The 24,604-nt window shown below is 43.1% G+C and overlaps 2 protein-coding genes across 2 annotated transcripts in view; one reads left to right on the top strand and one right to left on the bottom strand.

Annotated features, from left to right (window-relative positions):
• Window positions 1–24,604, top strand: part of LOC306981666 (ras-related protein Rab-27B-like) — a 607,733-nt gene that overhangs the window by 538,554 nt on the left and 44,575 nt on the right. The gene's annotated exons all lie outside the window — the stretch shown is intronic.
• On the bottom strand, window positions 3,316–18,848 carry LOC306981642 (bile salt-activated lipase-like; the record flags this gene model as incomplete). The annotated part of the gene is made up of 11 exons (XM_079581271.1): window positions 3,316–3,561; window positions 6,410–6,619; window positions 8,448–8,651; window positions 10,789–10,975; window positions 11,624–11,738; window positions 11,988–12,095; window positions 12,244–12,374; window positions 15,198–15,395; window positions 15,460–15,579; window positions 15,812–15,959; window positions 18,786–18,848. The coding sequence occupies 11 exons, from the start codon at window positions 18,846–18,848 to the stop codon at window positions 3,378–3,380; spliced, it is 1,668 nt and encodes a 555-aa protein (XP_079437397.1). The 3' UTR covers window positions 3,316–3,377.

The raw sequence follows: 24,604 nt of genomic DNA, 5'->3' as shown, positions 1-24,604 counted from the left end.
ACCAGGGACAGAGCAGAGTGAGCTGAGCTGAGGAGACAGAGGAGAGAGGAGGAGAGAGAAGGTGAGGAGGTGCCTGCGTTCTGGACACTGTTGTCTGTGTGAGGAGCACAGGAACAGCCCAGGATTATTGTTATTTAAGATATTTTTGATATGGACAAAAATATCCATGTCCTGATATTGACAAACCAGATGTTTTAAGTGTAGGCTATAGCACCTTTGCATCATTTATTTGTATTTGTGCTAGACTTAAAGCCACACCGTGTAGAATTTTACCCAATAAATAAAATTGAAATACAAGCATTTATTTTATGACCATTATTTTCATCATTGAAAAATAGCTCAGAATTGTACAAACAAACATCTATGAGGCTCACCCCGCCTAACTTTACTGGAGTGGGTACGTCTCCGGCTCGTCTCCATGGAGATGTGACTAAAGGCTGTAGAATTTGAGATTTAAACAGGTTAGTTTCACATCTAAATCCATTCTTTTACTACACAATAACAGCATTTTCTGTGTTCGAGCTGGTCATTAGGAGCAATGTTACGCAGTGTGCCTTTAAGTGCAGAGCCTTGTGATAGCCCTACATTGTCCTTTCAAGTCTATGTAGTTTACTATTAGGTCCACATAGTGGGACATTTTATGTTGCTGTGTTAATCAATGGTGTGTTAGTGTCACTAATTACAGAAAAAACACTTTTTTGTCTTTTTTTGGGGGGGTGGGTGGGGGGGTTGTGCCCTTTTGTCTTGGTTGAGCACCTGCCCCTCAAAATGTCTGTGCACACCACTGGTCATTGAGCATTGTTGTTTATGCGTCACTCACAATTAAACTGTCCCTCTCAAACCTATAGGATTTTTAAAACTTGAACTTTAATTTAATGCATTTCTGCTTTGGACTAAAAACGAAAAAAAATAAAAATAAAAAATAAAATAATATTAGCCTCCAAAAAACAATGATCAGAGGAATCCGTGTAGCCTTCGATCCTTGGTTTTTCCGTCTCAAAACACATTTGGAAAAACACAATTTATGGTTTAATTGTGTTTCTCGTTTTTACAAATATTGGAATTCCATAGAAAATATTGAAACGTTTATTGGCTATGAAATGGGTGGGAAAAATACTGCTAAACCAACGGCCATTATTGTGTTTACTGCTTTGTTCTGATGCTACCGGTTAGCGCGGCCGCAGTGTTCGGTGTTCACATGTTCTGCGTCTCGCAGCACATTTTATTTATTATTATTATGTTTATTTATATTTCATATTGCGTCCTCACTCCTCTCTCAATGCCAATGCCTATGCTCATTAGGCACTGTGCGTCTGCCTTCTAATGTCCCCACACTGAGGCGACTGTGAAGAGCTTTTTTAAACAATTAAACAGTGTTTGTGCTGCTGTTTTATTATTGCAGTTATAACGATGAGGAAGACGAGTCGACTAAAAGAAACCCGTGCCAACGCTGCATGCGATCAGGGTAGACTTACGCACAGGCATAATGCAGCGCTCTTCATTCATCAGGCAAAACGTAAAACAATCATCAGCAAATGTAAGTAGGCTACTCATGCCCCAACACTACGTTAGCCTGTAGTGTTCAAGAAGGAACTGGTACAGTTTTCCGAACAGAGCGCACGATGCAGCTATCTGCACAGAGACAGCCAGATGTGCGCGTCCTGCAGACACAGGTACAGACCGCGCAGATGTTTCTGTCCTGGGAGAGGCAGTGAACACTGAATGATCAGGACTGTGGGGTGGGCTTGGACAAATTGGGTGTTCACAGGTCCAGCAGGACTTTAATTGTAATGGGCATGAAGACGCGCAGTCGTGGAACACCGGGCGCTCCGGCGTTTGGAGGGCCCGGTGTTCCACGGAACAACGGGCTGACCCCAAGTTGTATTACTGTATACTGCTTTACATGTAAAAATCCTTATAGCGGAGGATCTTCTATTTCCGGGTGGATCATCAAGACGATTGCTCCTCCTAATTGTCAGTCATTCTGGTGTTCTAAAACCTTGCCAGCTCTGTCCACTATTCAGGAGCCACTGTCTGATCGGTAAGTTATTGGCATATTTATCATGAAGCTACATACTTCATAGTAGAAACTATTCCTTGTATTTGTGGCTGCAACAACAAGGATTAGCAACATAATTTATATTCTATATGTGTGTAATTTACAGAGAAGCTGATTTCTCTGTGAAGGGAGTTGAGAAACTGGCCAGCAGTAGTAGCAGTGAAGAAGAAAGAAGAACTCTTCCATAAGAGAGAGCAGGGTAATTATTATTCGACATCTCTGTGCAGATAACTGTTTTTTTTTTTTTGCTTTACATTTTGTTATTTACGGATCATTTTTTCTAGGGCCTCAACTAGTGTAAATATACATGACATTGATGAAGATGCCTTCAACAATCTCCAAAATTCAATGTTAGTATTACTGTTTTAGGGCTTTGTTTGGGATGTTGCTGAAAGGGGCACTAAAATGAATTCTTTCTAAAGGATTGACTGGGATGACGATACTTGGGATGAAACTTGGACTCCAGATAAAGAGAATCAATCACAGTCATCGTCAGAAGAAGATGAGACCGAGGAGGTAGATTTCTCAGAAGAATAGACCAGTGAAACCCCCGCTGATGTGGATGAAGAAGAAGACCTGGGTCCTCAAATTTGCATCAGGTATGTGTACTATTATTATTTGATCATTTTGTAATGGAAAATATGTTGATGCTTGAAAGTTTTGTTTCATATGTTGGACCATTTTCGCAGCTCCTCCAGAGTTATCATGGGGCACTTGGTAGTATATCTTACCAGTGTTCTCCTTGTTTGATCTAATATTTTGGTAAGTTGGCAGTGGTGCTTTACTCTTTCCATTTCTGAATGATGGATTGAACAGTTGCTCCGGGAGATGTTAAAATCTTGGGAAATCTTTGTATAACTTAACGCTGCTTTAAACTTCTCCACAGCTTTATCCCTGACCTCTCTGGTGCTCCTTGACCTTCATGATGTTGTTTAGTGACCAATGAAAATGGTCCAACATATGAAACAAAACTTTCCGTTGCATTTCCAAAAGAACATCTTCCTGCAGTCAGTCTCTGAAAGCAACAAAGTGGAAACAACATGCAACTGCTTCTACAGCTATCACCTATATAGTTCTATTATACTGCGTTGTATGCAAGAATCCCTAGAAAATTGTATGATATTGCTTTATATACAAAAATCCCTACAACGTTGTATTATAGTGCTTTATATCCTTAGAACGTTGTATTATACTGCTTTATATGCAAAAAAGCTCGGGCCTAATAAAACAGCCATGCTTCATTGTGTTTCTCTTTCTATTATTTATTCGATTGTGGAATGAGTGTCTTTTAATGGCATGATCTGCTTCAGATGGGCGTTTATTCAGACTTGGTGGGGTTGGGCAGGCTGGGCAGAACACTGGTCCAGAACTGAACAAAGCGCATCCTCATCTTCTCATGGACGTAGTTCTTGTCCATGTCATGGTGGATCTCCAAGTACTGGTCTCCGCTCGTGAACAGAGGCCAAGAGGCAGGGACCTCAGAGCCGCCCTGGTTTGGGTCTCTGTGGAGGAAATGAGCGAACAGAAGAAATCATGAATGGCATTAGTAAAAGGAGGTAGTAAGTGAAATAGATTTTTTTTAAACTTTTTTAGCATGTTGCAATGTTGTTCCCTCAGGCGTGGAGTTGTGTGAATGATTCATGTATTGATTTATGAATAAAAGAATGATTGAATAACTTTATTGTTATTATACAATTGTCTAACAAAATTGCCTCTGTGGGCCAACTTGACCAGCATGTTTTTGTTTCGAGGTAGGGGAAACTGGAGCAGACACGGGGAGAACACGCAAACTCCAAGTTCCAGACAATCAGGTCTCGCAGCTTAACATCCTTCACGATGAAGCTACCACCTTCTAAGACTGGGGTCCTTCCCAACCAATGGCCGCTGGCTGCTCTGCTTTATGCCCACGACACCTGAGGCCGCCATTGCTGTAGTACCTCCATATCGCCACTAGTGCCCCATTGAACAACTTTAACGCCTGGTTTCAATTTTTTCAACACTAGACTAGGCTAGATATTCCTCCTGAGAGAACGCTGGGTTACTCACAATATATGAAACCAGGCTGGTTTTCATAAGAAGAATTTTAGAAATCTCGTACTTAATGAGGCTCGGACTGTTAGCATTGGAGCAGAACGAGCTACACGTCATGCAAGGGCGGAGTCTACGGTGAAGATCCCGCCCTTATGCCCGTTTTAGGAACATGCTTAGTCAGAGCTGGGGAGGAGGAGTCTGTAAATCCGCCATGACTTTCCTCACGACCATAGTCATTATGGTAAACGGGGAGGAGTGAGGAGAAGCTGTCCATTTATATATACAGTCTATGTGTGGCTTGGCTGCGAGTCTTGCCCAGATACTTCCATGTTTGCCCATTTTTTTTCCTGTCGCGCCTCTTGTGACGCCTCCACTGAGCTGCATTTGTGGGGGACCCTTGGTGCCCCTTCAGAAGTAATCTGTGGATTTGTAAGTCTCAAATGGCGATCATTAGCTTTTTACTTTTAAAAAAGCAGTTTCCTTCATGGCCAGTAAGAACTCTGCAGTAAAAAATCCACTGAACCTTACAAAAACACAGCAAAGATGTACAAAAGTATCTTGTAAAACATTGTGGAACTCAGTAATTGCAAATGCAGTTTGTAGAAAAAGGCAAGAACATTTCTGTACCAATGGAGAAGGAAACCACTACTTGTTTAGGTCAGGGGTTTCCAGCCCCCAGTCCAAAACTGCGGCCCCCACAAATGTATCAAAACATGATTATATTTGCTAATTGTTTAGTGCAATCCCAGGCGCCCCGCCCCCCCCGTTTGGGAGCCACTGGTTTAGGTGATTATAATTATAAGACATTATAAGTTATTATTTTTGCCCCCATTCATTCATATGCTTAACGTTGTTGCATTTGCTTGTAAAATATGAGATTAAATAACTCAGTCACTAGCCTGTGAGCTACTTTAAAAAAAAAAGTAAAAATGGCAGTGTAGCAACAAGCCATTTGTTGTATGAAAAAAATTAGACCTATCCAAATTAGTTTGTGAGGCTGTGCGTGATGTTAATGTAAGGCCTAGTCCACACAGCCTCGTTTAAAAAAAACGGCATCCACACTTAACCGCGTATATGCGTTTTTTCATCATAAATTGTTCAAATCGTGCAAAGTTTCTGCAAAGCACATACATTATTTTTTATGCAGCTGTATTCACTGTAGTCCCAAATTCACCGTTATAGCTTTACAGACCTGCCTAACAATTGTGAGTTGTTTTTTGTAATCTTCTGTCAGATAAATAGGCGAGTACAGCGAGTTACTCTTGACCAGACTCACCGCTGATGCTGACAGACTGACCTCAGACTGACCTCTGACCTCTGTCAGACTGACCTGGCACGTAATAACTCTAACAACGGCAGCATCAGGACTGTGGCATTGGTCTCACCGTTTCCTCCGGGAGGACAACTTTATCTCAAAGTTCTCCTGCAGAGGCGCGTCCCGGTGTTACACCGCAAACTGCATGACTGCCGAGGAATGCACCCGCGCTATTATGTGTTCGAGGAACATGTCGGATGTGGGACGGTTATTTAGCATAAAATAGCTGACTGTAAAGTGCTCCTTCACCTGCGCTTTGACATGAAGCAGCACTTGAGCTTTGGAGGCGTCAGATGTTTCTGATGTAAACACAGACCACACGCCGCACGCTGGCAGTGACCTGGTCCAATACTCCGGTTATTGATGTCCACACTCAAACGCGCAACCGGAGAATTCCCAAATCTTCACTTTGGCCAGAGTTTTTAGAAACCTTCGTTTGTATAGACAGAAAACTCAAGTTTTGTGTAGATGATAGGCCAGATCGTAGGAAAATATCTTCGGTTTGTGAGATACCCTGTACGTGTAGACGAGGCCTAAGAGGCGATCGAGCAAAGGAATAAAGCGAGTGCTCATTGAAGTCAGCTCTGCTTGCAGCACATGACTCAGCCGACCCATATTTTTTTCCCCTAAGCGACGTCTTAGGCTACCGGGAAAGCACTGGTGCACCGTTGTGTGAGCGCAAGATTGCAGCTCAATTTCTTTTAAATTTGTATCATTTATTTGAGCTGAAGCAAACCAAGTCACTTTCTGAAATGCCGTCCCTGAACCCGACGGGAATCACAACTTAGTCTACAAAGATATATATGACTTGTTTTTTTTGTACCTGCGTTCGATACTTTTTCTTTTCATATACCAGTAGTACCTCAACTTTTTTTTCAGTGCCATACTGTTATTGTTTAGTGGCAGCCCAAATAGAAAGGGATTTTTTTTTGGTTGCATATAAAGCTTCGCAATAAGTACCAAATTGACTGAAATAGCATTTTTGTGACAGTACTTGTGCATACCCGGTTTTGGCGAAGTTGGTCCAGTATGCGATCATATATCCGGACACATCCCTGTGCCTCGGCCAGTATCCCAGAGGAGTGGTGAAGGGCTTCCCGAACACGTACTGCAGGTCATCAGCATGGTCCGCCCCCATCCAGCTGGGATAAGGTGTCGCCAGGCCCCCCATGCGGTTGGGTTCAGAGAACATGTACGAGTAGGTACGACCAGTCCTATGAAGACAGCAGAACTGCTTTAAAACGAATGTAATACAAACTTTAAAATATTCTTAGTTTTTTTTCACTTTAACATTTAGTTGGATTAAAAAAACACAATAGTCCAGTGCTCAGGTCTCTGCACTGGCTTCCTGTCGCTCAGAGAATAGACTTTTAAAACATCAGTGGTTGTGTAAAAGTCTCTTCATGGTCTAGTTCCTGGTTCTGGCTCTGAGACGCTCAGGGACTTGTCTCCTGCTGGTCTCTGTCATGACTAAATATGGCAAAACTGTTTTTCAGTTGAATGCTAAATCGATACATAAAACAACCACCTCCCAAATATGGAGAGAATTTGCATGGAAATTCCAAAGCAGATACTTCATAATACTTCATAAACAGTCTAAATATCAAAAATCCATAACATCGAAATGTTGAAGAGACTGTGGAGAGAAAATAGCAAATTATTTCTATATCTTCATGTCCGCTTTTAAGAATAAACTGGGGGAATATATTTAACAAAATACAAAGGGTGCTGAAAATGGATACAATTTTCATAATGTTGAGCTTAACATCATTGGGAGAGTTTAGTAAAGAAGATCTATATCTCCTTAGAATATTATGGGTAAGTGCTCTTAAGCTAATCACTTCTAACTGGCTTCAAAAACATGCCCACCTATAGATAAATGGAGGAAATTGAGTGATAAAATTAAGGAAATGGAAAAAATAACTTTCAAAATAAGAGGACAGGAAACAACTGGTCTAAAAATGTGGGAGAAGTGGGAGAAATATCTAAATGAAAACCATGTCTAAATCAAATAAACCCTGAAAATAAATAAAAAAGCATTAAAAAAAATAGGATGTAAAACCATGAACAGCCACTAAAGGAGCACTTATCACTGAAGCACTTATTGTTTTTCTTATTTGTCTGTTTTGTTTATTTTTGTAGATAAACTCTCATTTCTAAATATAAAACCCAAAACAAAGCGAAACATTGCAAAAATGTGATTTACAGACTATAATAATGTAAAACAGACTAGATGAAGAAAATCAAGAACGGGAGTATACAACTTGAATTATAATGTCTGTAAACTAGAGTTTCATTATGTTTTCAATATAATATACTGTAATTGTATTGTATTACAGTGTGGTTTTATTATATGTAAAACTGCTACGCAGTGTACAAGTAATGTAAGAACGGTAAATAAACACACTACACATTTTGTGTGTATGATATGGGCCCTGAGTTTCACCTTATAAAATATTCATGTTGTGAGATACATGTAATATATTCAGTTATTTATGTTATACATAACATCTGTATCACAACAACCGTGTAATTTCAGCCACGACCTAAACAATGTTTGGCACCACTGATGTAAATCTATTGTGTAGAAAGTCTCTACACTAATGAGGAACGCTAAATGACTCAAGACTACATCCATCCATCCATTTTCTTCCGCTTTATCCGGGGCCGGGTCGCGGGGGCAGCAGTCTCAGCAGAGATGCCCAAACTTCCCGATCCACACACACCTCCTCCAGCTGTTCTGGGGAGACCCCGAGGCGACACCAGGCCAGCTCGAAGACATCGTCCCACCACCGTGTCCTGCGTCTTCCACGAGGCCTTGTCCCACTAGGACATGCCTGGAACACCTCCCGCGGGAGGCGACCAGGAGGCATCCGAAACAGATGCCCGAGCCACCTCAGCTGCTCCTTTCGACGTGAAGACTACATGATAACTTTAATGAATGGTAGTGTGAATAGTTTTGACTTGTGATTACCTGTCTTTAGCATAGCATGGCATTATTTTTCTAACAGAAATACGAAGAAGAAGAAGAGAAATTCTCACGTGGCATGTTTAGCGTGCAAGTACAGAGCAGCCTGAGTGGGCACCAGGAAGATGAAGTCAGTCCCGATGGCCACGGCGGTCTTCTTGACGGTCTCACGGTCAGGGGTTATGCTCCAGTCAGAGCTGTAGACAGAGAAGGCTTCCTCCATACCTGCCATGCCTTTGTCACTGGTGTAAGCTGTCAGCAGGCTCTTCAGGTCAGCCCTACAGCGACAGACAGATACAGTCACTTTAAGTAATGCTTCCCTTTTAACACAGTTGTAAAAGTCATCCACCTACATCCAGTCGTGAGCTAAGCGACAGCATGTTAGCTAAACTTACTGCTGTAGAGGGCCCGGTCCAAATCTTACAATTTAAATAAGGTCCCAGCGTGACACTAGTGAAATGTATGTACTTAGTTGACAGTTGTGCAAACAGAGCTACTACAGCGTACGATCACTGATTTGGCAGGTTTCTACTTTTTCCCATTACTCCATCCATCCATCCATCCATCCATCCATTTTCTTCCGCTTTATCCGGGGCCGGGTCGCGGGGGCAGCAGTCTCAGCAGAGATGCCCAAACTTCCCGGTCCACACACACCTCCTCCAGCTGTTCTGGGGGGACCCCGAGGCGACACCAGGCCAGCTCGGAGACATAGTCCCACCACCGTGTCCTGGGCCTTCCACGAGGCCTTGTCCCACTAGGACATGCCTGGAACACCTCCCGCGGGAGGCGACCAGGAGACATCCGGAACAGATGCCCGAGCCACCTCAGCTGCTCCTTTCGACGTGAAGGAGCAGCGACTCTACTCCGAGCTCCTCCCGGGTAACTGAGCTCCTCACCAGATCTCGGAGGGTGCGCCCAGCCACCCTGCGAAGGAAACTCATTTCGGCCGCTTGTATTCACGATCTTGTCCTTTCGGTCATTACCCAAATCTCATGACCATAGGTGAGGGCGGGAACGTAGATCGATCGGTAAATCGAGAGCTTTGCCCTCCGACTCAGCTCCCTCTTCACCACGACAGACCGATACAGCGACCGCATCACTGCTGACGCCGCACCGATCCGTCTATCGATCTCACGCTCCATCCGTCCCTCACTCGTGAACAAGATCCCGAGATACTTGAACTCCTCCACTTGAGGCAAGGACTCCCCACCGACCTGAAGAGGGGAAGCCACCTTTTTCCGGTGGAGAACCATGGCCTCAGATTTGGAGGTGCTGATCCTCATCCCGGCCGCTACACACTCGGCTGCAAACCGCCCCAGAGCAGCTGAAGGTCCTGGTTCGTTGAAGCCATCAGAACAACATCATCCGCAAACAGCAGAGATGAGACTCTGAGGCTCCCAAACCAGACGCCCTCCGGCCCCTGGCTGCGCCTAGAAATTCTGTCCATAAAAGTAATGAACAGAACCGGTGACAAAGGGCAGCCCTGGCGGAGACCAACATGCACCGGGAACAGGTCCACGAGGGACGCGGTCGAACGCTTTCTCCAAGTCCACAAAACACATGTGGACTGGTTGGGCGAACTCCCACGAACCCTCAAGCACCCGACGGAGGGTATAGAGCTGGTCCAGTGTGCCACGACCAGGACGAAAACCGCATTGTTCCTCCTGGATCCCCATTACTCATAATAAAGAATTTGCTTCCTGCACTCGTGCATATGGTGATTTTAGCAAAATAGTCAAACCTCAGCACAATGAGGCAGCAGAAATGGACCCAACCAACAGTGATTTGAGACAAACATCAGTTTGAGCCTAGATTTTTGGGAGATTGAAAATGTGCGTAATGCTATTGATATATTATATGCATCCATAGCTATTCACATGACACATGACTGTGCTGTAGGAAATGTGTCCTTTATTGACTTCACACACGATGGCGGTAAACTACGTAGCCACAGTTTCACTTGGGGTAGACTGACAGAAGCACGGCTGCAAACATCTGCGCCAACTGACAGTCATCATTCATTCTGGCCTATTGTACCTGTTTTTGGTGGGAAACGGGAGTACCATTGACGTGCTCTGTGAACGGTGCTACTTCATCTGCTCAAGCAATAAGAGTAGGATTTCGCGGGCAGTGTGATGAGGACAAGTGCAGTTGTACCGGTGCGAGCAAGGGAAATCTTTTGATGCATAAGTGAAACTTGAGCCCTGATTTTTTTTTTTTTTTAAACACTTCGGGAGCTTTAAAACAACAACAAAAAGGTCTTCTCCGATACCTTTAAACACACTCACACAAGATTCCATTTTACTCCCCCCAAACTCCAAACTGTGTGCCATTACCGCTACATGCCGAAAAGTGAGATGGATAATCAGTATAAATTTCACCAACTGCACATCGAGTTCCAAAGCCTGCACTCACACATCAGTGTCCACCAACATGGAGTTGATGGAGGGAATGTCCACGGCAGTGAAGAGATGCCCATCCATGTCGTTGACCCCGGCAATGTAGTCGATGTCTGCCGCATTGTGGAACAGGTTTGAGGGATGGTCCGGGAGGAAGTCTCCGTCCACCACAGCGGAGAGCACTAGGTTGTTCACTAGGGGGCCTGCAAGGGGAGTGACAGATGGAGGCTAAGTTTAGGTCCTGTCAAGGTAAGACTTGCCGGTGAATAGGTAAAACAATAAATCAATAAATATAGAGCTCAGATCAGCTGATGACCTGAACATCCTGAATGACCAGGTTATTCCATAAATGGATTTCTTCATCCCTGATGGCATGGGCATATTCCAAGGTGACAATGCCAGGATTCATGGAGCTCACATTGTGAAAGCCTGGTTCAGGGAGCATCAGATCGATTGGCCATCCCAGAGTCCAGATCTTAAACCCATTAAGATTGGGATGTACTTGAGGAGGCTTTGCACAGTGGTTACACTGGACGCACTGTATCAGTTTTTTTTTCTATTTTATTTGACTTATATTCGACCCGGATAGTCCCACTGAGACTAAGAATCTCTTTTTCCACTGAAAGGAACCCTACTGTACACATTTTAGTGGTAGGGAAACCTACACAGACACGGGTAGAACATGCAAACTCCCCAACTGTCCTGGGGATCAAACCTAGAACATTCTTGCTGTGAGGAAAGAGTGCCACCGTGCAGCCCCAATATCAGTAAACATGAGATCTTGATCAAACATTTATGCAACATTGGATGTGTTCTTTGGATGCACACGACACAGTAGCAAACTAACTTACTGTCAGGAGAGCTGTTCAGGCTGAGTGTCCCGGCCAAGGTGAGCCGCACAGGGTCAGTCATCTTCAGACAGGCCGCCATCCTGCTGTCAGTGGGGCAGTTCACCTTCAGGGCCACCTGCATGGAAATGAAAGGAGAGACCACTCATTTTGTGTAAACTTACTGCAGAAAAAAACCCACAAACTGCAACGATTGTACAACCTGTGTCTGTTGAAATGACAACAAAATAATGAAGATAAAAGGTGTTGTAGTGTAAGCTTATGACCACTAGTGGGAGCTACTGTATATGCTACACATAACCAATAATGCAATAAATTCAACCATTATTTCATTTAAGTCCAGAATTATTGCTATGGTCATTCCCACCTCCTCAGCCATTTTGCGGGGGTTCTTGATGATTCCCCAGGGGCAGAGGGCCACTCCGCTCTGAGAGATAGCTCTGCGGATCATTCCCTTGTTGTGAGGAGTCAGGGTCTGTGAGAAAGATAAAAAAAGACAACATAATCTATGCAGCAAATGACTATGATCAATGGTTAGAATTATCAATAGTGAGGACATGTTGGTGATACTAGAACATAACAGCGCACCTGGCCTCATCATCATATCATAAGCTGTACCAGACCTGGAAGCTGACACTAGCGCCCCCTGCAGACTCTCCAAAGAGGGTGATGTTGTCGGGGTCTCCTCCAAACGAGCGGATGTTCCTGTGCACCCAGGCGATGGCCGCTTGCTGGTCCCACAGGCCGTAGTTTCCTTAACACAAAGCACAGGCATTCATACTCAGCAACATTTTAGTTTCATTTACTTTAGTTTATTTGGTATGGACAGTGCCTGTTAAGTTTTTGTCAGGAAAAAAAGTAAAACAGTATTTTTTTCAAAAATAAATTTAGTGAAGGTTTACTTCGCACATCTCTTTGTTTTAAACAGGTGCGTAAGAGAAGGCATAGAGGCCAAACGTAGAAAAGGAAAAGTGTGCGAGAGATTTTTCCTTTTCTAAAAATTAATTTAGTAAAAAACTCAAAATCTACTGTTCCAAATTATTATGCAACTCATCGTTTCAATACATTTTAAAGCTTGTAATTAACTGAAAATGGTCATTTGCTGAATTTGCAGCATTAGGAGGTCATATTTACTGAAATCAAAAGCTATTTCAATCAAAAACATCTTAACAGGTCAAGTTATATTTTACCATAGGAGTCCTTGTGTGATAGCAGCTTCAAAATTCTTAAATCCATTAAACTTGTGAGTTTTTGGACAGTTTCTGCTTGGATTTCTTTGCAGGATGTCAGAATAACCTCCCAGAGCTGCTGTTTGGATGAAAACTGCCTCCCACCCTCATAGAAGTTTTTCTTGTTGAGGCTCCAAAGGTTCTCAATAGGGTTGAGGTCAGGGGAGGAGGGGGTCCACATCATGAGTTTCTCTCTTTTTATGCCCATAGCAGCCAGTGAGTTATTCTTTACAGCAGGACATGGTGCGTTGTCATGCATGAAGAGGACCTTGGTCGGGAAAAACACGGCTCTTCTTTTTGTAGCATAGAAGACAGTGGTCAGTCAGAGAGAGGTCATTTTCACACCTTCAGGGGCCGACCAGCTCTCTCACCATGATTCCTCCTTACTGACGTCACAGCCTTGTTGGGACATTGTGGTCATTCACCAACTATCCACTACTCCATCCATCTGACCATCCAGGGCTACACGGCCTCATCAGTGAACAAGACTGTTTGAAAATGAGTCTCATGTATTTCTGAGTCACTGCAGCCGTTTCTGTTCATCAGCTTCAATGAACAGTTTAGAGGAGGCCGGATAGAAGGTTTATGCACAACTGCAGCCTCTGGAGGGTCCTACACCTTGATGTTTGGGAGATTCCAGAGGCACCAGCAGCTTCAAATACCTGTTTCCTGCTTTTGTAGCAGCTGTTCTCTTAATCTGATGTATTGTCTGGCAGAAACCGTCCATATTGTGCCTTTAGCTGTACAAACCCGTGTGTCTCTGAATCATCCACAAATCTCTTATCAGTTCGATGATTACGCTTCATCTTTCATGAAATATCGAAGGTTTTCATACCTAGACCAAAGCATTCAACTATTTCACACTTTTCATCAGCAGAAAGATCTTTTTTCTTTACCATATTGCTTGAAAATGATGATCTGCTTCATAATGTGGAACACCCTTTTTCAGTAGTTTTTCCCTTAACTGCGCTTAACCTGAAAACTAATCATCACAGGCGCCTGAGATTGATGATCAGGGATTTATAGAGCCTGAGACACAAAACCATCCATGAGTTTCATTGAAACATTTTTTTTTTTACCTTTTTGACACTTAAATACAATTTGCATAATTATTATGCAAATTCATACACCACACTCCAAATTATTATTCATAATTTGGAGTGTGGTGTATGAATTTGTATCACACTATATCTGCAAGCAGAAGCATATTTTAAAATTTGACTTAGGGTTGAAAATACTTTTAGTTTGTCCAAGTACTTTGGAGAACCTTTGGTTCCTCACTTCTCTAGATCTTCTTCACCAGGTTTTCCTCGGAGGAGATAGAAAAAGCACATGTTGCTGAATTATGGAGTTTAACATTGTTCCATCAGAATAAAATGGGACATTCTGGTCATCGCTACGGCAACACCGTGAAAAATATGGCATAGGTGTGATTGACTTTTCTGATCGGAGCGACCAAATAGATTTTGTACGAAGTGAAAAATAAGGGCAGATTCACCCAAAATGGCCGACATCCAATATGGCGGACGGCATTGCCGTAATAATATTTTTTGTTCAACTTGTCATGATGCACATCTGTACAAATTTTTAGGATTCAACGACAAACTTCATTTTTGCCTCTCGCAATGTTAAAAAGAACACTGAGGTGGCGCTAACGCGCCATTATTTTGAAATTAACATTTTTGGAAATGGTCAAAAGTCGTGTCGGATTGGGTTTGAATTTTGGGAATCTTGGACTTTTCGTCTGTTCACTGGGTGAAAATTGCGACGGTGAGAAAGAGGAGAATTGGCTGGTCCTGTCACATTCTGGAATAAAATATGGATGAGATGCTTGGCCCAAACAAACAGGAAGCACCGGAGCATGGCACACGCAGCTACAGGAGAGCACCTGGTGAGTTTACGTGTAAAATCAGCTACAAACTTGTGCTTGCACTTGTTGAAAACACGAGCGGACCTGCTGGAGAAGCAGGACGCACTCACAGGGATGAAGAGTTTAAGAGGAAAACTAACAATCGCTGTTTGTGGATTTGTTTTGAGGCTGCAGCGGTGGATTCGCTGAACTTCTAACAGTCAATTGTAAGTTTGATCGTCTTTTTTACTAATATATGCACTGTTTCCTTGTATTTCTTTATGTACATATGAAGTTGTTAGTGCTTCACTCACTGTTGCCTTTTGACATGCGCGCGGTGTCTACTTCTGACATTCTTCAAACATTACAATCACCCAGCCCTACGTAGTAGTCATGTAACTGACAAGAGATTGGTTTGACTGGTTCAATCAAATAAAAGGATTAGAGTCGAATCTTTCACCAGGCTAGACTACATTTCACAACCTAGTGACGGACTTACCGGGCAGATCGGACTCTCCGGTGCTGAGGAATCCAAGCGCCCCCACTCGGTATCCCAGGGTCACCACAATGACGTTCCCACGGTCTGCGATCTCCTCCCCGCTGTACAGGTAGTTGTCCAGGAAGTTGGCCCCCATGGAGCCTCCGACCAGGAAACCCCCTCCATAAATCCACACCATCACGGGCAGATTAGAGGCCACTAAGGAACCAAGGCTAGGGTTAGTGTTTCATCAAGTGTAGAGTGTAGATGAGATTATATCTACCTGCGCCTTGGTGAGGAACCCATATGTTGAGGTAGAGGCAGTCCTCAGATCCTCTCGTGTCAGTCTGGAGCAGATTGAGCTGAAGGCATCGTGGTTTGTACTCCTTAGCCTTCATCACACCTGAGGGAAAAAAATGCATTGAGAATTAAACTGGATTAAGTCATTGTCAGTTTGTCTCAACTGGTATGTTGAGAAAAGACTTTGGATAGACAGCCTTATGATCAATACTTGATTGAACTTAAGGAATATTTGCTGTGACACTGCTAATCCTTTTGAAAATAAGAGGCGCTGAAGCCCGGCCTCTGTGTTTTGCTCTCCACTAAGTCTAAATTCCATTAAAAAAAGTCCCTACCGTCCCATCCTGGGTGGCTTTTAGGTTTCTCGAAGCGTCCGGGGACGTCAGCGAAGGGAATGCCCCTGAACACATCCATGTGCCTGGACCATCCCACACGAATGTTCTCCCCCTCCACCATGCCCCCCTCTGTGTACACCACCCCCAGCTGTGGAAAACAAGTACATATCATTAGAATAACTGCATCAATGACATATGTATTGGGAAAGATTTGTGGGACTAATAATAATAATGATACCGTCTTGATTATGTACATGAATAGCTAATAATGCATTATCAGGGCTTCATAAGCCCAAATCATTTATTTCATAGGAAACATTTCATGAGTTTAAAGGGGCTGGATGCAAGTTAGCCATTTTATACTCACTACTGCCACCTCAGGCCATATGTGTAACTGCACCTTCTATATTAAGCTCGTGCATGAAGTGACACATTTTTGAGTGACCGTACAGGATTTTAGAGGCAGTTGTGGTGAACAGGTCTGAGCTCATTCTACACATTAGGACATGGCTGGAACATGTAGGGGGAGGAAAATAAATCATTTTAACATTTTTAAACTCCTTATAGTCCCTTTAAGGCCCGGAAACTAAGGCCCTTTTTCAAACAATAGAAAAGGGCCATTCTTAACTTTTCTAAAACATTTTCTAACATCCAAATCATCTTCAGGGATGAGTGAGTATATATAGTTTATAATAAACACGTTTTACAACTCTGTCACAGTAGAGTTAACAAAAACAGGCCTACTAGTTTACAATCAATAAAAAGGCTTCATTAGACAGAGCAAAGGCCTTATATACACAAATGTCTTCTCTTGTAATATCATGATAGACTTATAGAAAAAAACTAAAAACAGGTGTAGGACCTTTAAAAAGCTGTCAGCGCCTCATTGGGCACCGGAGAACATCCAGACCTGACGGTGAGGGGCTCCTCTCACCCTGTCCACAAACTTTTCTCACTTCAAATTGTTTTTGTATCGCCCAATATCACATCCTCAGTTGCTTCTCAGCTGCAGAAATATGACTGAGTTACAAACAAGAACCATCTAGAAACCAGTGATGACGCAGACATCAAAAAGACAAACACGTGTCTCTGTTTCTGTCTGTGCTGACCTATACGGCCAAAACGTCATCAATTCACATCCATTTATTCATCATACATTTGTGCCCCGTCACGAGAACCAGGGACGCGCAGCCCAGGTTTCGAGAAAAACGTAAATGAAGGGGGGGGGGGTTTATTCGTGATTTTTCGCTTTTTTTGCAGAATCGTTCAGTTGAAGTCACAAAGAAGCCTCTCCATGTTTAAGCTGGCAATGGTATATTTAAAAGTGCTCAAACCGGCTTGTTTAGGGAGATTTCTGGAGTGCGCAGTAGGGGCGTGACTTTGTCTGTGTTTATTTACATACAGGCAAGAGTAAAAGTGATCATTTCGTAGTCTAGCGTCTTCCTTTTTAAATAGGTCTCCACACCATGGCTGTCTCGCCTTCTCGCCTTTTTGCCCTTATGCCCTTTTGCCTTGTAACCATGTTGCCGGGGTTGTTTCCTCCATTGTGGTCAACCCATTGGGATACTTCGACAAAACTACATAAACAATTGTACCCACGTTTGTCACAACCAACGTGAGACTGTGAACTGAAACGTTAACATGTTTGTATGGTATTCAGTACAATGAAATTAAATGAAACCCAAAATAATTTATTAAACTTAACACAAAGTAAATAAATGAAATACTACCGCCGTGTACACGTAACGCAAACCCACACAGAGACACACGTATGTGGAAAATATACATTGGATCGATCACAAGCTGCAAAACGCTGCTTGTTTTGTGAAAATCCGACGCATATTTACATAAAAAAAACTGCTGTAAATCTAGTAAGTCGTGGCTGTATACAATGAATGCGCGTACAGTGTTTGTGATACAGTACGTACAGCAAATTCTGCAATCTGGCAAATTTGAGAGGAATTATCCACTATCCAACCAATTTCATTTGTGCAAGACAAGAGACATTTAGTTACAGGGGTATGGCTTAGCTAAATGATCCCTATTGTCACCTCTGCTGCAGAGAGAGGTGAGAACTGCTCAGACCAGGGCAAATTACGGCTCGCGGGCCACATCCGGCCCACGGCACGGCAAAATTTCCTGAGTATGTCAAAAAAAAAAAGTAAGTCTCTAGCCCATTCCTTTGCGGAGTTATGATTTTTTAAAGAAATTGCTCACTCCAGCCACTAGGGGGCCGCTTAAATAAAGACAAAAGGAAAGATTTCCACACGTGTCCAGCAGAGGGCACTGACATAATGAAATATCAGGATACAAACAGTCCTGTCAGGCTCCTTATTATTTATTATTGAAAAAAGTTCCTGCAATCGTATTTTCTCAATCAAAACATATTTTTATTTAGGAGCTTTTGTTTATGTTGTCTTTGTCTGACCCGTCACCTCGGACCCGTTTGCCCTGGGAGACCCTACCAGGGGCACGAAGCCCCCGACAACAGAGCTCCAGGATCGTTCGGGGGTCGAACCCCTCCACCACGTTAAGGTGGCGGTTCCAGGAGGGGCACGGCAATACACTCCCCATATATATTTTGGCCCTCAGGGAAATTTACGTGGAGAAGAATAAGTTCAAGTTATTGTTTGTGCGGCCCTCTGACTCAATTCAGGCTTCTTATGTGGCCCCTTATGAAAATGAATTGCCCACCCCTGGGTTAGGGTTGAAGGCCTAAATTCAACTTGCCACATCTTCTCCAAATATGATCAGATTTCCATGTGTTAGCAAAACTTGGAGACTACACTTTGATGATCTGTGAATGACTCAAAATGCCCCAAAACCGACATGCGTGCCTACTTTCCATGATCGGTCACATTTATTCAAATCAAAACAAAACTGCATTTAAACAATAGCTTAAAAAAAAGGATACCACATTTTTTGTCATTTAAAGAATCCCTTAAATTAAAATGAATATTCTTAGCTCACTTACAGAGTCTGCAGACACCGCCTCCCAAAGCAGGGCCACAGCGACACAAATCCTGAGCAGCACCATTGCGTCCCAACTGTAAGAACTGGAGCCCGATGGGACGTTTATACTGGCACGCCCTTCCCCCACCACAGCATCTGAACCTGGGGGGCGGCTTTTCCCACAGTCAATAATATTTAACCAGTGTGGCATTGGCATATTTAACGCAAATTTCACGCGCACTCACTCCCGTTCACACACCCTGAGCCGTCCTAAAGTAAACACATGTAAAAGACACATCCCACAACACTACCCCCATGGTCAAGTATCACATGGGAAACAGTGGATGGAAGAGACCCGTTCGTGGTAGCATCGGTAGCACGTGGAGTGGGCGGCCGGGAGTCGTTGGGGCCGTCACTTGAGGCAGTAGAGCAGAGGCTGTGCAGGCCAAGGTCCTCCTGGTCTGCTGGGTGCCCGTCCACAGCTGGTGGCAGGGTCTCACAAGGTGTCCAGTTCTGGGATTGGTCCAGGACCCAGGCGTTGTCCAGGGGCTCACGGCTGCGGTAGCGTTTGAGTTGATCATGGTGGACGACTTTGACCTTAGCTCTGGGGCTCTTTTGGATCCGGTAGACAAGATCGTCCAAATGTCCCATAACAAAGTAAGGTCCTTCGTAGGCGGGGAGGAACTTTTTGACTTTGTTTTTGACACAACCTGTTCCTTTGATGAGATACCACACCGCATCGCCGACTTTGTACTGTGTGTGGCAAGCGTTTTTGTCGTATTGTCTTTTTGCACGTGTGACTAACTCGCCGAGGGCTTCTCGGGTGATGCTGTGAGCCAGTTCCAGCCGCTCACGCATCTGTTGCACATACTCGGGGGCTGAAGGTGCATGGTCAGAGAACGGGGCAAACCAGCTACAAGGTCCACTGGCTCACTTACCTCACGGCTGAACATCATGAAGTTGGGGGTGAAACCAGTAGCGCTGTGCCTGGTCGATCTGTAGGCCATAACTGCATATGGGATCATCAAGTCCCAATCCCAGTGACAGCGTTCGGCAGTGGAGGTCAGGATCTTTTGGAGTGTGGTGTTGAAACGTTCAACTTGGCCGTTGGACTGAGGTCTGAACGGTGTTGTGTGGGTTTTGTCGATGCCAAACAGACGGCACATTTCTTGGAATACCTCTGATTCAGAATTTCGTCCTTGGTTGCTGTGCAGAGAGTGAGGCATTCCAAAGCGACACACCCATTCCGTTCTGTCACAGCCTTTTCATCAGGGATTGCAAATGCTTCAGTCCATTTCGTAAAATGCTCCTGTATTACGAGTATGTAGCTGTTTTTGCGTTCTGTCTCGTTGAGTGGGACCATAATATAGTGCTATTCGCTCCATGGGGGCTCCAACTCTGACAGTTCCCATGGGCGCTTGTGGAGTCTTGTGAGGTCTGGCTCTGCATGTCCGGCACCAGAGGGCCACACCTTCTCTCATGTGGTACCAGTAATATCTGGTTTGAATTCTAGCAGAATTGAACAGCTCTCGTCTCGTAGTGCAGTAGTTCTGTTCAGCTTTGGCTAGTTTACGGCTGCCGTACGCCAACACACGTTCAGCGCCGATACCTGTGTCGCTGGCATCAGTGTCCACAGCCCCGTTTCCTTTAACTGTGGGGTTAATCCCAGGTCACTTCCTCCTCCCCACTACTCCCTGTGACTGTGGCTGGTGGCGTGTGGTTTTGGGAGCTAAAGCTACTACTAGCGCCGATTCCACGTTAATCTACACTCACATTGACACTCCGATAATGGGTGAGTTTTAAACCAACGTAGTTCGAAGCGGTTTATGGCATGATGTTTACAAATGCATTGTTTTAACAGCATCACGCTTGTGATGACCATTCGAGCCCCACACCTTCAAACCTCTGGGGTCTCTCGGACCTCTCAGTGTGGGACCCTTCACTGCGCCAGCTCGGGTCCCTGTCCATCTTCCTCTCCGGAGCCCGGCCCTTGTCTTCCTCCAGTTGCCTCTGCAGTCGCTCTTCCTGTTTCTTCAGCCGCTCCTCCACCTCTCGCTCTTTGGCCGCGGCGTCCACAGGTTTGGCGTTCCCAAAGATGGAGGAGGAGCGTGATTGAGCGGGGGCCAGGGTGGGGGAGCAGACAAGGCACCGTGGAATCTTATGAACGTAAGGCTGAGAGAAAATGTGAACATTACAGTGCCTCTCGTTAGTATTCATACACCTTGAACTTTTGCACATTTTGTCATGTTTACAACCCTAAACATAAAGATTTTATTTTGATTTTTTTACTGAACGTTCACACACAAGTAACAGACAACTGTGAAGTGAAAGCAAAATGATACATGATTCTGTTATTTTTCAAAAAATAGAAAAGTGAAAAGTGGGGCTTTCATAAGTATTCATACAGATGAATGAATACTTTGTGGAACCCCCTTTTACTGCAATAACAACAGCAAGTCTTTTGGGGTTTGACTCTACAAGATTAGCACATGTAGAGACTGACATTTTAGCCCATTCCTCTTTACAAAACAACTCCAGCTCTGTCACATTAGAAGGAGAGTGTTTGTGAACAGCAGTTTTCAGATCTTTCCACAGATTTTCAATAGGATTCAGGTCAGGACTTTGACTGGGCCATTCTAACACATTAATATGTTTTTATTGAACCATTCCATTGTAGATTTATCTTTGTGTTTAGGGTCATTGTCCTGCTGAAGGTGAATCTCCGCCCCAGCCTCAGTTCTCTTGCTGACTCCAGCAGGTTTTCCTCCAAAATGTCCCTGTATTTTAGTAGTAGTAGGAGTAGTATAGTTTATTTGAGCAGTGAAAATGTTCTCTTTCTCCAAAATTTCACAATCATACAGTTAATGGAAGCTCAAGCGGAGTCGACTGAAGCAAAAACTTATAAGTTCCCTTGTTCATGTTATATTTTCAGTTCATGATGCTACAGTTAGAACCTGAATGATCCTTTGAGCTCTGCTGTCGGGGCCCCTGGTAGGGTCTCCCAGGGCAAACAGGTCCTAACGGGTCAGACAAAGAGCAGTTCAGAAGCCCCTTGTGACCAACAGGCCCGGTCAGAACCATGAGGCCGTCCTTCCGTGGACCCCCCACCTGCAGGAGGAGCCATAAGGGAATAAGTGCATAAGTGCAATGTGATTTGAGAAGCTCCAACAGCTGCCCCCACGACCCGGCAACGGTTACAGTTATACATACATCAAATACACAATAAACAATCCTAGTATTCTGTATCAGTTTCAAAACACAACTATATACCTGTACATGTTTGTGAGTTCACTTTTATCCTAATATAGTTACTAACTGTCAACATACAATCAGCAGACTTGGTTTACAATTTGCAGCACTTGCAAACAAAGAAGTTTTAGCATTTCACATCATGTACGCAGCATGCTAATAAATAATAACAATTATTATAATTAATAGATATTAATAGTATTGGTCATAGCAATTATCCTTCTTGTCATTATCAATGGATGAATATCCGATTTCATATTATATAGGCGTATTGGACATTATATTCTGCCATCTTCCATTATAATTTCAGATTATGAGTTACCCTCATCAAGGTTAAAATCATTTTCCCTGCAATTTCCAGTTGTTATGCTACCATCCCTTACTTTAATAGTAATTAGTTTTGGCCATTTTTATCCCCTTCCCTCCCTTGCCCTATATTATACTCCTATACCTCAACCAAAATGATTGGAATGAAAAAATATGTCCCAGGAGTGTGTCTATGGACGTTTATTCAACAGGCTCCACCCTCCTCATTGTGCTAGTAACCAGAACTGTAAAAACAACATTCACTTTAAAGGTAAGAGTCCAAATTTTACTTTTTTTGCCCAGATGTTGTTGATTTAGAGGTTTTTAATAGTTTTTTCCAAGCCTAAAAAATACAGGTAAAAAAATGAACCAAAAAAATTGAAAGCTGTAAAAATTGGACATGGACATTACAGGCCACGCAGACATAACATCTTACATTTCTTTAGATATTATTGTGCAAACGCACAACTTGGACTCGTTCTTTAATGTTCACTGCCCACTGACCGTCTGTAGGTGCATATGGGGGCGTGTGGAATAAATATGCATTCAGGGACAATGTTTTGGGTGGAAAAAAATATGCATTTTGAAATAAAATTAGCAAAACTCATAATTCTGAAAATGAGCAGTAAAAGTATATTTTCTCACTTTATGTTGCAGGCCGGTGAAAATCTGCTTATTCCAATGTAAATCAATGGGACACATCTGTAGTTTAACTCTTTCCCCTTGGACGCCTACTAGGAACAACCCGCACATATGTTACCGTGGCTACCCATAGAGCATAACAAACTTCCACAAGTGATTATAAATGATTTTCACACTCTGAAATGTATTGAAACATAGACATATTTGGTATCTCTGGAAACCTTAGGCTCTGACCTTTCCATGTATGGATGTTTAAATGTAATTCAGCTAATTTACAGGTATATAAAAACTCACTGACAACTAGAGTTTACCTGGTCAGGTGCAATATCGGAAACAAAAAAACACATTCAGCATCTGATATATGCAGGTTCTGAACTATATTCATACAAATATTTTTAAAATATATTGACAGACTTCATATCATCAGATACAGTATGGACAGATGTACCTGTTTGTACCTGTTGTACACTTGTGTGTGTCTCATTTTTCATTCAGCTTATTCAACTCATTCTTCAGATGCCATGAAGAAACTCTGAAACTTTCAACTGTCTTTTTTCAATATTGAAACATGTAAAAACATCTGAAAAGTCTGATGAATCTGAACCTGGTGTGACTCAGTCCTCAGTCCAGTCGACGATTAAAAGCTTCAGGTGTCTAGGGCAACAACAATGACCTCAACAGAATTGAAGTTTCTGTGTCAACAATTAAACAATTACAATGTCACAAAGCCTGCAATTGATATTTTCTTACACAACTGTTTTTTGATATAGGAATTTCATTATTTTTGTTTTGTTTGTTCCTCGTCTGAATTTGTGCACAGCTCATATTTCACACTTGTTTCGAATATAGGGTCCAGGAAGTGCTTAAAATAACTCAAAATCAATGAATAAACATCCCAAAATGCATTGCAATGTTAACAGTGGTTAAAGTGGGATTTGGGAGGTGAGGGAACTCTAACCTTTAACAAGCAGCATGATACACACTACATTTTATATTTTTATATACTTATGTACTGACATGTAGCCATGGGTTCTTAACAGTATATAGTATTCATACTGCACAATATCAGGTATTTGATACTATAAGTATTTCATTTTCCAATATTTTTAAGGCCTTGAATTATTATTAGATATCCTTTAGCAGGTTTTAACAATCATATACTGTATGATTGGGGCTCTGTGTGATTTACTAAATGAACAAATTCTGCTTTTGCCAGATCCACTCAGTTTATTTGTTTCCATAATCTATGAAGCTCCTCTGTGGGCAGGCCTGTGCTCTGCAGTCCTACAGCTAAGAAGAACCCATTTCTTCACGTGTTTGTCAGGATCCACTTATTCAAAAGAGGTCCAACCAAAGATATGAACATGAGTGCTGAAACATGACTTATTATACGGCTCTTCACAACGTAAGTAGAAGCTCCGTTGATTTGAATGGGATTTCCCAACGTTCTACCGGTCATTATTTTCTGATAAAGGACCTCTGAAAAAAATAATGACGCTGCCCATGGCAACGGAGTTGGTGCTTTCATATCACTCCACGCGTACGTAGTAGCGACACTATCTGTCCCCGTCACTGCCAGAGAAGTTGGGGGAATTGCTCGTGAAGTTAGCGTGAGTCTGACTTTCAATTTACCCAAAGATTCAC

This window comes from Gobius niger (assembly GCF_951799975.1).
Source record: "Gobius niger genome assembly, chromosome: 22".
NCBI lineage: Eukaryota > Metazoa > Chordata > Actinopteri > Gobiiformes > Gobiidae > Gobius > Gobius niger.
Note: the sequence above shows the minus strand (reverse complement) of the source record. Positions and strands in the feature narration are given on the sequence as shown.